At 39.7% G+C, this 15,863-nt stretch overlaps 1 protein-coding gene across 7 annotated transcripts in view; it reads left to right on the top strand.

Annotated features, from left to right (window-relative positions):
- The window catches only part of RAPGEF6 (Rap guanine nucleotide exchange factor 6), a 133,860-nt gene that overhangs the window by 75,729 nt on the left and 42,268 nt on the right, over positions 1-15,863 (top strand). For all 7 annotated transcript variants that reach the window (XR_012837794.1, XM_075766809.1, XM_075766807.1 and 4 more), the window contains 5 exons: positions 5,664-5,795; positions 12,439-12,622; positions 13,475-13,611; positions 14,563-14,721; positions 15,270-15,422. Coding sequence is in view for 6 of the 7 variants with exons in the window: in XM_075766809.1 (XP_075622924.1) it covers positions 5,664-5,795; positions 12,439-12,622; positions 13,475-13,611; positions 14,563-14,721; positions 15,270-15,422 (765 nt within the window). In the remaining variant the exon portion in view is untranslated. The remainder of the gene's footprint in view (positions 1-5,663; positions 5,796-12,438; positions 12,623-13,474; positions 13,612-14,562; positions 14,722-15,269; positions 15,423-15,863) is intronic.

Here is a 15,863-nt window from a genome sequence, read left to right as displayed (position 1 = left end):
CAAACTAGTCTTAGAAATTTGGTAATTTGATATTAAACCAAGATGTCCGGATTGCCTGTTTCAAAAAAATAATAATCAAATCAAATATGTTTTGCAAGTATCTTTCCACTTTTCAACAAGCTCTGGGGAGCAATTCAGCCGACCAAACCTGCCCCTTCCAGGTATAATCCAGAGTTACTGCTGTCAGCTCTCCTCTGATGCTGTTCCTTGATTCTTTTCCCATGCAGACTGTTTACAATAAAGAAAATAATTTCTCGAAATGTATCACATGTTTTGAATGGTTAGTAAATCAATAATTTTGGAATGCTGGGTGTATAGTTTTTCCTTATTTGACAAATTTACTGGCTGTTAGAGTATAAATTGCTCGTGCCTGAAGTTTATAGCTTTTTTGTCATATTACTTGGTTCTCACCAATTCTTTGGTGGTTCTTTCATCTTTAACCATTTTTAGCTGATAATTGTAGCTAACCAAAGAATGTCTCCCCTGGTCAGACCAGCGTGGCCCCACTCGTGTCCCCTGGTGTCACGCAGAGCACTGAGCAGTTTCCCTGGGACACTTTCGGGCAGTGGTGGATGCTGCAGGGTCTGCGTCCCCTTCTCGTTCCTCCCTCCTCGTTTTGATTCTTTGTCTCCCCCACGGAACCTCCCTGGGTTTCATCTGTTACCCCCGACATCCACTGGTTTCTCCACACCCTTCCCAAGGACCATCCTTTTTTCCAAGGATACCCAAGGACATGTATGAGCAGAGATTCTTCTCTTCCACGCTTCGTTGCTTTTATAACGTCCCATTGCTGCGTTTTTATGTCCCTCTGCTTCGTCCAGCCGTTCAGAGCAGCAGTGCTGCTCCCAGCTGTGCTGCTCCGGCTCTGCCTCTCCGTTCAAACCTATAAATCAGTCTCTTGATGCAATTTGTCTTCTGCAGCACGTGCAAGACTTGAGTGTTCTTTCTGTCTGGATAGGAGAAAAAAAAAAAACCCCACTTATGTGTCCTGCTCTTTGTGTTTGGGGGTTTTTCAGTGTGAGAATTTCTGCATTGTATTGTGCAATAGGAGAAAGGACAGGTTTGGGGCTTGTAGAGGTTTTTAGAGTTTCTCTGATTTAGTTGAGTTTTTGGGGTTTCTCCGGTTCAGCAGTGTGGGAGCGCTGCTGCCGCCTCGTGCTTCAGAGCTGGATGGCTGCACCGTGCAATCGATGGCAAAAGCCAAGTTCCTGGGGGCCTCGTGGAGTCTTCACCTCGTGGGTGTTTTCAGGGTTGCTGTGGGTGGAGTTTAGTATTTTGTGCATGTCACTTTTGTTCACTAACTGTTACTCAGAACCAGCTTTGACACTCTCATGTCTCCTGCCCTCTCCCCAGCGTTGCAGCTTTGTGAGCCGGCCTTGGCTGTGGGATGGGGTGCCCCCGCGTACCGCCTTCAGGAGTCTCACATACGTTTAACAAAATGCAGTCCAGGCTGCTGTTGCTTCTGGGTTTGTGTGGCAAGGTGGACTGACGCTACCATTAGGAAGAGCTTCTAAAGGCTTTAGTGTTTTTTCTTTCCATTTTTTCCTATTGCAATTTGCAATATCTCTTAAAAAATTCCCTTGTTGATTCAGGGTTTTTTTCGGTGTAATCACCAACTGTATTTTCCTGACTCAGTGGGAGGGCAGAGCTGTAGGTGGCTGTACAGACCATAACTTCTATTTTCTTAACTTCCTTTCACGTACAGCTCTGAAGCGCAGTATGGCATTTCAGTGGGGGGGTTGGTGCTAACTATCCCTTTGTCGGGAAAGGTCAGTCACAAGGATGTGCTGGCACCGATGCTGGGACTGGCTGTGCCAGCGTGTCGGACGCACTCGTATTCGAATTCTGGATTATCCCTTCTTGTGGAAAAATGAAATTGTTTATGGTTTAAAGTGACAAGTAAATAGCCTATTTCTGTGCTGAGTGTTTATCAGAATTTCATGGATGTTCAGAGTTTTCCTATCTGTGGGTGCTGGGGCACGCAGCTAGCCAGCAGATAATGCAGGTGTATATGTCTGCGTCTGAAAGCCTCTAACCTGGACGTAGGTGAACGTTGCTATATTGAACTTGTTTCCCAACACGTAATTTTTCAGGATACAGATGTGATTGTAACAACAGTTTCTAAGTTTCTCTCCCTCCCCCAAAATATCAGTCAAATAATAAATGAATGTTTTTCACCAATAGTTCAGGCAATTTTACATCACTTGCAGCAACTTTGCTACCGCATCCAGCAAGTCCTTCCCGCGTCCGCTGTCACTCTGTTACAGAAACACCCTATCCATGTACCGCTGTTTAGCGAGCTCTGAAAGAAAGAACAATCAGTTTGGGTAATAAAAATGACATAGAAAAGACAGAAGCTGTGATTTATTTTGGGAGATTGAGTAGAGTGGCAAGCAGCACTTTAAAGGTCACTTGTCTCAAATAAACCTCCTCTCTCTCTCAAATTTAAAGAGATACTGCAGTGGTTCCTTGCCTCTAACCTACATTAAATGTCTTTTACAAGAGCGTATTGCAGAGTCCAGCAGGAGCATCGTACGTGCCCATGTGCTTTATAGGTGATGGAAATGAATGGGAGCGCTGGCAGGGGGAATGAAGATCAGCTGTAAGTGATTAATGAGTTGATAAGAAAAACTCCTTTGGGAGGGCTGGTGGTGCTCTGAGCTGCTTTTCAATGTATATTTGTGAAAAAGGCATACAAAGTACATACACAACTTTTTTTCTTTTGAGAGCCATGTCTTGTTCCAGCATAACTTCTCAACCTAGGTATGTAGAACAGCCTTCGTCATGAGAATCTCAAAATTTAAACTGAATTAGGGAAGAAAAACTGTATGTGGCAGTGTGTGTATGTGTGTGTGTGTCACTGTCTTTGAGCCAGAATGGGCTTCAATAGCACCAGTTTTTGATAGAGAAGCAGGTATCTGCCCTTGTTCCCTGGGGAAATTCCACAGAATCGGTCCTGCTCTTGGTTCTGCTCATTCTTTTCCTGGAGCTGTTCTGAAAGTTTGAAAATCATTATGAAGCTGGATAGCAGGGAGCTTAAATTAAATTTCCTTGTGTCTGTATTACCACAGTCAGTGTGGGAGTTGCTTGTGGACAGAAAGAAATCTGATTGAAATGGAACTCGGAGCCAGTTGTTGGAATAGGGAGATTATAAAGATGGGGAGAGGCTGAGGAGTTTGCAGCAAAACTGTGGCCTTGTTAAGCTAGGGGTAATGAGTCTATATGGGTTGATTAGTTCTGTAATTTACTAAATTCCTGGATTTGTCAGTTATGCTGACCTCTGGTGTATCAGTGACTGCCAGCAGCCCTGCCTAGTAATTGCTAGCAAGTGCTGGGTTGCTGCTGGATGTCGTCCTCCCTGGCAAATGACGTGCTGACCTTGCTCGTACGTGCCTTTTCGCGTGGACGATAGCACTGCGGTGTGTTTGCAGAGGAGCTGGCTGACGCGTGAAACTCCGGGGAGCAGAGGAGCAATGTCACCCTGCGGCACAGGCTGCTCCGGCCGCCCCGGCTGCTGAACGCTGTAACGGAGGCAGGAGATGGGGAAAGCCGGGGAACGACCTCCATCAGCACCGCGGTCGGCATCGTTGAAATATCAGCGGCTTAACTAACGTCCAAACCGCCACAGGCTTTAAGGAGGATAATGTAACGCTTTCGGCCTCGTGTGCGCGAGCAGCAGTAGATCATGGAATCGTTTAGGTTGGAAAAGATCTTTAAGATCATCGAGTCCAACTGTAAACCTCACGCCGCTGAGTCGGGATAGTGCTTTGCTGTATGTGGCATAAAAACATCTACTGTAGGAAGTATTTGTTTGGATTTAAAAAGTACCCAGCTAGTGCTGCAGACCAGAATTAAATCTCAACTTTCCTGCTTTGCTTTCATACATCTCTTTATCGGTGTTTAAGAGGTCACGTCTCGGTGTACGTCAGCTCTTCCCGTGCGTGCTGACAGCGAGCGAGCGTGCCTTTTGGTCACTGCGTTGAATTTTGTCAGCTGAGCGGTTTGACCTTTTTGCTGTTTTCAAATCCTGAAAATAGATTTTTTTTTTTTTTTTTTTTCAGCCTGTAAAACTTTTTGGTGGCTAAACATAGGCTTCAAAGTGTTGTGTTTCCTTTGTGTTTGGATCAAGTTCACTATTTTATACCTACTGCTTGATGTTGGTTTTTTTATGGGAGTTTGTGAAAGTTAGCAATCTCTTGCTTTTCAAACTTTCTCCTTTTCCAAATACACGTGAACGTAGATACTAAGTTACGGATTGGGTATTTTATACTTTCTTTTTGTAAGTAAAATATATACAAAACTAGAATAATGTAAATATTAGGATAGTGAAAAATAGTTTTGTAGTCTTTCAGTTCCCAGGGTTACTTTACAAGTAACATGTTCCTCATAACAATTTTGATGGTCAAAATTGTTACATGTGTCAGAGGGGCTCTCAACTTTTTCTTTTTTTTTTTCCTGGGGGTGAGGAAGGCTTGGAGAGACTTCAGAGTTTCAGAAAATACATGAACTAGTGTTTGGTAAAGTGCTTCTCTTGTGTGCTCTTCAAAAAATGGACAGAAAAAATGTGATTCCAAATAAAGTTCTGATTTCCAACTCTCATAAGTTTAGTCAGTATTTATAAAGTTGATATTGGATCAACAACATTTGTACAATATACTGTCTTTTAATTTGTAGGGCTGAATATCTAGTAGCTGACGTGACTCTGGGATTTTGTTTTACAGAAGAAACCTTTTCATTTTGATTATGATACTTGATGCTGTCAGAGTGGTTTTGGACTTCTTTTCTGCATCAGAGCCTTTTTTTAAAGGAATAGTATATAATTTTATCATTGATAAATGATAAAAGTATATACATTTTATCATCGAATCTATGATTCTGTGGTTCTCCGATACAATATTCTTTCCGTATAGTTGAGTGTAAATTTAAAAAAAACACTAGAAATACATGTGGCAGAAAATAAATGAGCAGCTGAATTAAAGGACTGATTATTTTCTAGTATTCCATGTGGCTCTGATTCTTCAAAAGCCTACTGCTGGCTGACTTTTTTCAGTAGAAAGAATACGTTTGTGGGCTTCAATCATGCACTAAAATTTATGTCTTTATACATGTGTTCATTTACAGACAGATGTATAAAATAGAAGTGCTGTTGTACAGACATGTACCAAAATCTGTGAACTCATTTTCTTAAAGAAATTCAAAGCATTTTATGGACCGAGACTTTTGTTTAGATTACATTACTTTTTGTCCTATATTGATGTTTTCTAAAGGTTATTCTTGAACTAAGGCATGAATTGAATTTATAAATAGGAATCCTGCTTCGTACTGGATTGCAACATAAGCTGATGTTTAAGCCTGTGGCCTGTTTGGCCAGCAGCATCTATTTGTCCTTACGCACTCTTAATCCGGTTGGTGTCTGTCAGTTAGCTGTAAAGGGGCTGGAGCTTTGCTTTATGGAAAGGTGCATCGTTTTTTATCAGTCATATAAAACCTGAAGGGTGATTTGGCAAGCTAAGTCAACATTAGCTTGTTATCGAAATGTATGTCAAGTTACAGGTGGATTATTCAAATGTGTAACAAAAGTTTTATGAATAACTTTGTCTTCAAATCACTCATACATCTTTTTTCCTTTTTCCTACCTTTCCCCAAATCCATTTTATTTACAGCTTCCAGCTGACCTTACCAAGATGCATCTCACCGACAATCCTCATCCTCAGGTGACTCACGTCCCTTCAAGCCAGTCAGGATGTAGCATTGCCAGTGATTCTGGGAGCAGCAGCCTGTCTGATATTTATCAGGTAAAATTGCATTTGTTTCTAATTTTTCCTTCCTTCATGTTAAACTTTCCATAAACAAAACCAGTGGCTGTTTATCCAAGACTTGCCTTCTTGATGCTTCTGCATATCCCTGCATTGCCACCTCCACGGCCACGTAGAAGTGAAACAAACTCGTTGCTTTTAAAAGTCACATTTGATGATTTATGGCATCATTTTCCTTCTTTCTGAACCAGATCAAATTTCATGAAATCATTCTTGTGTTTCAAATACCTTCCTTGATTATTTGTATTTCCTGTTAATAACAGATGTTCTGTTCTGCAAACAAAAGTGTGGTAATAAACGCACCCTCTGCACCAATTGACTGTTGGTGTTGCTTGCTGAGAATAGAAGTTGACTGAAATCCAGGGATAGCTTTCATTTGTTTACAGATAATATCCTTAATGAGTTCCCCGTCTCGTTTCAAATTGCAGAGCTAGTTTCATGGGTTTTTTTCATTCTGGTTGATGAGGATGCTCATCTTGGGTTTGTCTTGATGAGCAATTCCACAGCTTAAGTTGAAATCTGACTACAATACTGAATATATAGCACCTATTGAACATGATGTAGGTGTGTCTTGATTTTAGACACTTACTCCTTTGTGTACTCTCTGGGTACTATTTCTATACAATAAACAGTGATTAGTGATGCATCTTATTTACAGTAAAGTATCGGTAGGTAACATTAAAAATAAAGCATTTAAAGGAAAAATCCTTTTAGACCATTGTCTCTCTGCATTTTTGTCCTGTTTAATCTATTACCTTAATTCTTTAGATTTGCTCGCTGCCAGCTGGGTCAGTAGAGTCTTTTCAGAATGCTCTGTGAATTCTCTGACTTCTGAGAGGCAATGCTGGAAGATTTTGTTCTGTGTCTTGGTTTATTTATTTATTTTAATCTTCTGAGTCAACAGAATTGATTTAATTAGAGTCACCAGAACTTGCCTGTGTATTGTACCTTAACATCTCATATATTAGGATGCTGATGGACAGTTTTCCTGACCATCGTCTGCCTGCCTGTCTACCTGAGTAGTTTGGAGAGGTTGCTCTAAGTGAAAAGCGCTTAAAATATATTATTGATAAAGAAAATACCATTCCAGTAATGAGTGAATACTCTATCACGTGTGGTTAGTTGCATTTGAAATGCCTTACGTCTACTCTTCAGAAAATGCCAAAAGAGCGTAATTGTTAAACAAATGAGAACTATATAAATAAAAGAAATAACAGAGTAGTGTATTTATATGTATTGTAGCAAATAGAGTAGTGAAACTTATTTTTTCTACCCTAAGGAATTATTAATTTATTAATATGAAAATGACAGCAGAGGAGTGGGGACCTTTCAGGTAGGAATCTCCTTTTCAGTGATCTTAGCCCATTGGGTTTTGCATCCTGCAGGGAACATGGCCATCTGTAAATTTTGCTGAGAATTTCTAGCCGAGGCTGTGTCCGAGGCAGGTTACCACTGTTAGACTCATCCGAGATCCTCAAAGATAATATTACAGCAATGTAGGATCATAGCTACGGTGTCATTAATCCTGAAAGATAGCATTGGAGAATCAAGCATTTGATAAACTGTGGGTGAAGAGAAGATGCTCAACAAGAATATGATGAGGGGGAAAAAACCCCAAAACAAACCAACACGTTGGTGTTTATTTTCCTTCTTAATTTTTTAGTGAATTTTTATATCTTGTCCTTGTATGCATCATGTGCGACTAGTAACCTGTCAAAAGATGCTGGGTGCTTTATGGGCTTTATTCCAGTAGCTGCCAACAGTCTCTTATTGTTTGTCACCCAGTTATAAGTGCATGGACGGATACTGTGTAATAATGTCCTGGCACAGTATTGAACGTGGCATTATATTGCAGTGATGCATCAATACAGACGGATTTTGAAATCGGAAAGAAAAAGAAAAGTGTTTCCCCCAATATTCATCATGATATCATGAAGGCAGAGAATCACTTTGAACAGCAATAAACCTACATTTTCAGTGTAAGGTATTGTCTCAGTAGCTGAAAGCATTTTTGGTACGTTAAATACAGCTTTTCATTAAATATTTGGAAAATGATGCTTTGCTTTTGCTTTTGCAGTCAGCTTCAGATCTATTCTGTACCAAACTCTCCAGGAGTATCATTAGTGTCAGCAGAGGAAGAGCATTTTTGAATAATTTTGATTAATGTAGCCTTGAAATGACCTTTTGAATTAATGGTATCTTAACATTAATTTTTACAGTAAGTAGTGCAAATGTAATTCCAGGATAGAAAATATGATTAGAATAGTAGAACCAAAGAATGAAACAATTTTTTATTAAGATTTGGAAAGGGTTTCCGTTCATCTGTGTGCACTATATTCACTGATAGTGTTGAAATGAGGTTTCACTTGTTCCAGCTGCCTCTCAGTCCAGGATGTTAAACAGGAAATGATGAACATAAAGCTTCAGGTGAGATCAGCAGAAAAGGAGTCCTGCCTGTAAGCACTGCCATGAACACATTGTATTAAACCCTCAGTGAGTTGCAGAACCTTATGAAAATAAATTTATGAAGATATTTTTCTCCCTTCTCATGTACTTTTACTGCTCCCTGTTGGAGCTTTCTGTATTTTTGTGGTAAAACGTCCAAATTTATGTATTACAAAGTCCAATTTGTTTGGAATACTGCAGAGCAGTTGTTTTTCTGTCAGACTGTAGACTTTTTTTTTTAATATAGAAAAAAAAGGAAGTTATTCCCTACAGTTTTTAAAACAACTTCTTTAATTTACTTCAAGTGGATTTTTAAATATTTTTATTTTTTTCTTTCAACCCATTTCTTCATTTCAGAACGATGGTGTTTAGACAGAAGTAGGGGAAGTGTGTGGTTATGCATACAGAAGTTGAAATGAGGGGTTATACAGCTCCTTTGAGCTGTAATAGGTGTGCTTGGGGGAAAAAGAATTCAACAGGTGTTTCAGAGTGAAGACATCTTTCTTTGCCCTTTCATGGGACAGACTTTAAGGCAGCCAGCCAGGATAACGTAGGTAGCCCAGATCATACCTCTAGATGTGGGTGGGTAGTGTCTCACTTCTAATATAATGAATTAGTTGCCTGTTCTCTTAATGACTAACCATTTTGCGTCTATTTTTTCTTATCTATTTAGTTCTGTCAGTGAAGTGCTTCAAGTTCCTCTTTTTTTTTTTTTTAATCTTTCATTTATCACTTTGGCAGTGTATACTATTTGTGGGTACCAACATTATTGGCAGAAATAATTTCAATTGTGGTTAAGGTTTTGATATTAAAATGGATTATCTATAAAATATGCATCAGGGAGTGGGCCTCACTGAGGGTTTTTCTATCAGTTCTGAAAAAAGGCTTGGATGTTTTTCCCCTGACAGAATTGACACGAGGGAAGGGGAAAAAATCCTGCTCTTAAATAGCAGGTGGTATCAGGAGTCAGGAGCACTACAATACATTATCATATGGAGTTGGTATGGCACAGGAAATCTTTTACGTGAGGCATATTCAATACTTTTTTTCCTGTCAGTGAATGTTTCTGACACATATTACAGTGGAATACACATCGTTATCACCAAAACTTTGCGAGGGCCCGTTCTTGCATCTTTGACTTCCAAGGCGTAGGGCAGTGTCCAGGACATTTCCGTGATCAACATTTGGCAAACATAGCTGAAACACGGTGATTGGCAAAATTTGCAGTGCTATATAGTAATAATAGTATGATTTAAAAATAGCAAACAAATGCTTTGACAGTAAACTGGTGTTAACTTTCCAGGTGATCTGCGTGACAGACACCATTTGAGTGTGTTCCTGCTGCCCTCTCAATAGATGTTCTTGCCCTATAGACCCAATCCTGAAAATCTGTATTTGTGTAAGATTTGAGGATTGCAGCTTCTGGTTTCGTTTGGTAAATGAGTAGTTGATAAATGTTTCCGTTAAGAATGATTTTGATATTTGATAATGGAAACAGCTGGAGCATCATGCTTGGGAACAGCAGCTACTTCTGCAGACAGCTTTATGAGCAAACCCCTTCCTGCTCCTCCCAGCACTGCCTGCCCTGCCAACGCTTTATCAACCATCTGCACAGGATCTTTGAAACGCAGTTTGAGGACCATCTCTTATTTCATAGCTTGATCAAATTATAACTTAGTTATCAAGAAAAGATTTGTTTATTGTCCTATATAGGACATACAGTGAAAATGTTAAAAAATCGCTTTTCTGTAGAATCTATAGCCCCAGTTTTATTATCTTAGCTTGAGGTTATCGGAGTGGGAATTAATACTGTAATCTGTCTTACTCTGCCTGGAAAAGTTGATATAAACTGTGGCTATTTGGATAAAGAAATGCTAGAAAAGTCCTTGAATAAAATGCTGTACTGATCATGTGCTGCTGAGACTCTCCAAGCACAATTTGCACTTGGGCTTAATTCCAAAGCTGTTAATGTGAGCTACATAAGCCAGTAAAGTGATGTAATATAAAACAGATTTAACCCTATATGTATTGTTATCCTACTCTGAAAGAAATATTTATGTTAAATCAGTTAAGCCTTATTTATTAGGTTTGCTGGCTAATTATTTAAATGAGGACAAGCTCAAGGGTCCAAGGTTATATCTAAACCCCAGTATTTTTCTGTCTAGTGAAAGAAGGAAACACGGCTCAGCTGTCAGAGCGCTGGGGCTCGTGTTAGCCCCATCAACATGGAGCGTGTAGGAAGATGGAGGCAGTGCAGTCTGCTGTGATTAAATCATTTACAATGAGTGGTGTTATGAGGCAAGGAAGGTAGGAGACCAGCATGGCTGGGTAAGGACCTCCTGGTCAGACTACAGCGCAAGAGGGAAATGCATTCCATGGAACCAGGGACGTGTAGCCTGGGAGGAATATAGGGACACTGCTGGACGTGTAGGGTTGGGAACAGGAAGGATAAGGCACAGTTGGAGCTGGATTTGGCAAGGGATGTGAAAAATAACAAGAAGGGCTTCTACAGGTACATTGGTCAGAAAGAGAGGATTAAAGAAAATGTACTCCCCTTACTCCCCCATAAATAAGTGACATGGAGAAGGCTGAGGCACTCAACAATTTTTTTGCCTCAGTTTTCCCCCATCTCTCAAGTCTCTGCACCTCAAAGCAGGGACCGGGGGAACAAAGTCCTTCCCATGGTGAGAGAAGACCAAGTTTGAGGCCACCTGAGGAACCTGAGCATACACAGGTCCGTGGGACCCAAAGTTGTGGTGGTCAGGTGAAGTCCCCAGTGACTGGAGAAAAGGGAGCAAGGCTCTGGGGAGACCTTCCTGCAGCCTTTCAGTACTTAAAGGGGGCTTATAAGAAAGACATTTTACCAGGGCCTGGAGTGACAGGACAAGGGGCAATGGTTTTAAACTGAAAGAGGGAAGATTTAGCTTGGATTTAAGGAAGAAATTTTTTATGATAAGGCTGGTGAGACACTGGACCAGGTTTCCTGGAGAAGCTGTGACTGCCCCATCACTGGAAGTGTTCAAAGCTGGTTTGGACAGGACCCCATCCTGTATTTTGGAGGCTTTGCTCGGTACATACGGAGTATTTGATGTGTTAGTTTATTCAGTGTTTTTGTAAAATCTCTGGGATTTCTTTTAAAGGGAAAGTGAATATTGTAAATGTGTCCATTTAAAAAAAATAAATGCCATCTTCTGCAAATCTCTATATAATTGTATATAATTGCTCTATACCTCTCAGTGACACATCTTGTTCAATTTTTTGAGTTTGAACAGTAAAATGATTTGCATGCTGGGTTAAACTAAAAAAAAAAAAGTGATTGAGCAACTACTCTGTGGAAACTGAAAATTTGAAACTACTATTTTTTTTTTTTTTTGCCTTCCATCTGTTTGGAAAGTTATTTTCATGCAATTACATCATTTAAACTTTACATGAGGAATTATTGCAAATGATTCCTATATGATTCTGCTATTTGTTGCCAGTGTTTCATTCTCTTTCACTGTTGTTTCATGTGTCTGCTCAGTGTGATGTCTATATTGCCATCTATTGATGGCAGGAGAAATGTGTCTACGGGCATCGGGTAACCAGTGATGTTACTGAATTATATTATTATTTCAGTAATAATACAGGCTCTCAAATTGTGAAAAACCATTTTGTTTACATCAATTTGCATGAAGGAGTAACTGCTATAAAATGAGAATCAGCCCCCAATTTGTATGCTCTGTGCCAGGATTAAAATCATGTTATAATACCAAAATTAAAAATGAGATCAAATCCGTTTCATTTTAGCCACTCGATCTGCTTTGGTTTTTCCTGTGTCGCACGGTTAATGTTGATGGGTTTATATTGCCTGTAGTGCATTGGGGGTGGGGAGGGATAGAAGTAAAGAGAGAACAAATGTCCCGGTACGTTAATCTTGTTTTCCGAACTTGTGATCATAATGCCTGTGGCATGGTGTTGCTTTTTGCCAGTGGTATCATTTGTGCCATCCTGTAACTGCAGATGTCGACGTAATGTGGTTTGCCTTTCCCCCGCCCCCCCCAGAAAGGGAGCATTACAATTTCTAGTTTGAATTGCTGGTCACAGAATTTCTTTTGTTGTATTAGCTACCTAAGATAAGACCACAAATCATTAAAGTGAAGACATTGAACTCTTTGTCTGATGGATGTTTTCTTTGTAGGCTACAGAAAGTGAGATGGGAGACGTTGATTTAACAGGTCTTCCAGAAGCACCTGTAGACTCTGAAGATGAAGAGGAGGAGGAGGATGAAGATATTGACAGAACTTCAGATCCGCTTCTTGGGCGAGATGTTGTACGAGAGTGCCTTGAGAAAGAGCCTGCAGATAAAACTGATGATGATATTGGTGAGGAGAAAAAAAAAATACTAAAAAAAATCTTTATGTAAATCTATACCATATAACATCTGTAAGAGCAGCCTATCTGAAAACTGTTTAATGAGTTAATGTTAAATGTATATCCTCATAATTATGAATGATGCCTTCCAGAGATCACTTTGCTCCAGTGATACTGTTAATTGAATAACTTCTCTTCTTACTATCTGAGAGAATATTTGTTCTGAGAAACTAAGTGTTTTAAAAACAGTCTTTGAGATACTTAAGCTGTTAAGTATTACAGTTGTGGTGTGTGGTGATATGAGGGAGGGATAGGTAGCAAGGTAATTTTGACTGCTTGAAACTGTTCAATTAGTTATTAAATGTCAAAGAGAATATACTATTACTGCGATATAGAGTTATGTAATTGTAAACTGGAAAACATTTAAGAAGAAAATAATTTACTGCAGTGTTTAACTAGAAATTGGCATTAGTTTAATAGCGAAATTTGCATTATGCTGTACTTCAGATTACTTCTCTGAACACTGGAAAATCATTTCATGCTCCTATCAAGCTTATAATTACTGTACTGTAAGATATTTTTAATTTCTGTAAATGTTTGAAGCTGAAGTGCTTTCTTACTCCAGCCAACTGCTGCCGTAAGAGTCAATCAGAACACGATGAGGACTGTAGAGCCGAGTTGTGGTTGTTGATGACAAAATGCATACTGGGCTCGTTTAGCCACAGGCACTAATGGGGATTGTAACACCACTGAGCAATTTTGCCATGAATTGAACTGAGATTTAATGTACCTGTGGAGGGGAAGGTATCTAAGGAACCCCTGGTCCTTGCAGTCTTCATCCCAATGTTTCCTCTGTCTAACAGAGCAATTGTTGGAATTTATGCATCAACTCCCTGCCTTTGCAAACATGACTATGTCTGTGAGAAGAGAACTTTGCTCAGTGATGATATTTGAAGTAGTAGAGCAAGCAGGAGCCATCATACTTGAAGACGGCCAAGAAGTAAGTTACTGCTTATAAGACAATTTGAGCGCTATAGGCAGTAGGTTAGCAAGGGCCTCTGGGGGTGAAGGGCTGGAAAATGTGTTACCCATATCCGCAACTCCCCCGCACCTGAAAGTCAGAGAATTCTTCTCTCACTGTGACCCATGTTCAAAATCCCCAAACCTTAGCCCATCCCTTTGGGAGATTCTGCCTGTGTATTACTATCTTGTTCAAGACGTGAGTGGCCAAGTATAGACATAAACCAGCATTCAGTATGTCGTTATCAGGTAAGTGCCAACATCTGGAGGAGTTTATTTCAAAGATTATTTGTGGCATAGAAGAATGCATCGTTTCCATTGCTAAATAACTCTCTTCTGATGATGTAGTTTTTTTAAAATACTGACATGGAGAGGTGTCCTTGCCCACCAGTGTAGGTATTATAACATGAATGTCTAAATTAGGAGCAGTTTCCATACATATTCAGTGGGAGGAGACAGATATCCAAATTAGTCAGTGGTCAGGCTCCCAGCATAGGTGCTTGGAATCACTATCTTGAAATATCTCTCTGTCCTTGAATAATTCCATCTGGAATGGCCATAGCAGGTCGTCCCTCTCGTCTGTGGTAGCGACCAAGTGGGAACGCAGGGGAAGAGTGTTCATTCTCACTAAACGGTATAAATGTATTGTAGCGATTAGCCCACTGATTAAAAAAGCAATCTATTCATCAGCATGCCTCCCTGCTGAATTAGTTCTGAAATGAATGAAGAATGCTGAAAAGCATTCTCGTCTCAGTCATCTTTATTGCTTGCTTTCCAGTGCACATTTTTAGTGAATTAAATGTTGCAAAACTGTGGTGACAACAAACTGGAGACTGCAAGAATAAGCCTTTCTGAGATAAGAGCAGTGGACCAGCTTATAAAAGTTGTTGAATTAACTTCACTTTTTAAATTTGTTTTTTACTTCCTCTAGCTCGATTCTTGGTATGTTATTTTAAATGGCACAGTGGAAATCAGCTATCCTGATGGGAAGAGTGAGAGTCTCTGTATGGGAAATAGTTTTGGGATTACTCCCTCTCTGGACAAACAGTACATGAATGGAGTGGTCAGAACCAAAGTAGATGATTGTCAGGTAAGACTACAATTCTATAAGACTACCTTGTATTTTTAAGCATCTATTAAAAGAAAACAGACTGCTTTAATCTTAAGACATGATCTTTATTCCTGGAGCAGAAAAAAGGAGGTTGGTATTTTATGGGTCAAGGGCTCTGCTGATGTTGAGTTAATTGTACACTCTTCAGTAGCTGAGATTTATTTCACACTGCTGTTGTGTGAGAAACAGGAACTTTTCCTTTGTGCTGAAATGTAAGCTTAGTCTACCCCAGTCATGCTGTGTCTCTGATTGACATAGAGTAAGAACAGATAAATAGGAAACACCCATTTCCACTTCTTACAGGCTTTGTCCTCTGTATGTCTAGCCCATTTGAACAACCTTTGGAGATGGAAGAAGGCGACCAGCTCTATTTGTCTTCTATTTCTAACTTTCTTGTGTAGTTGGGCAGAACAGAGTGGGGTTGGTATCAAATGCTGTGCTATTGTGATTGTGTCAAAGCAGCTCAGAGATAGCGATGCATTCATGTTTTGGATGTTTGCTAACAATCCCGTGTTGTTTGGGGGCAGTTTGTGTGTATAGCCCAGCAAGACTACTGGAGGATTCTGAACCACGTGGAAAAAAACACTCATAAAGTGGAGGAAGAAGGAGAAATTGTTATGGTAAAGGAGCACAGGGAGCTGGATCGCAGTGGAACCAGAAAAGGACACATAGTTATCAAGGTGAATTTCTTTCTGTGCTTTCCATTAATCTATTAAACCCTCATTAGTAAACAAATACAGTTTTGGTTTGAATCTGGAACACATATTCAGTTTTGTCTGTCTCAGTGCAAAATAGTTGATTGGAAGGAATTTATATTATTTTACAAATCTATTTCCATCTCCCTTTTAATAAAGTTAGACATGTTCGGCACATATATTGAGTTTTGTATTGAGAGCACCCTTTCTGCATCTTTATGTATTGACCTGGTTTTTGTAATCTGGAAGAGAAACTTAAAGTGTCTATTAAAAATAAAATTAAGGGAAGTTACTAATTGTTTTAGCCAGATATTACCTATTCAAAACATCAGGCTGAGAAGCATGAAGATTTGATTTAAACACGTTAGTGTGCTTTCTCCTGAGTTTGCCATAACTGAAATTTGAAAGGGAGTATACCGCACACAG

The sequence above is a fragment of the Balearica regulorum genome, chromosome 14 (assembly GCF_011004875.1).
Source record: "Balearica regulorum gibbericeps isolate bBalReg1 chromosome 14, bBalReg1.pri, whole genome shotgun sequence".
In the NCBI taxonomy this organism is placed as follows: Eukaryota; Metazoa; Chordata; class Aves; order Gruiformes; family Gruidae; genus Balearica; species Balearica regulorum.
Note: the sequence above shows the minus strand (reverse complement) of the source record. Positions and strands in the feature narration are given on the sequence as shown.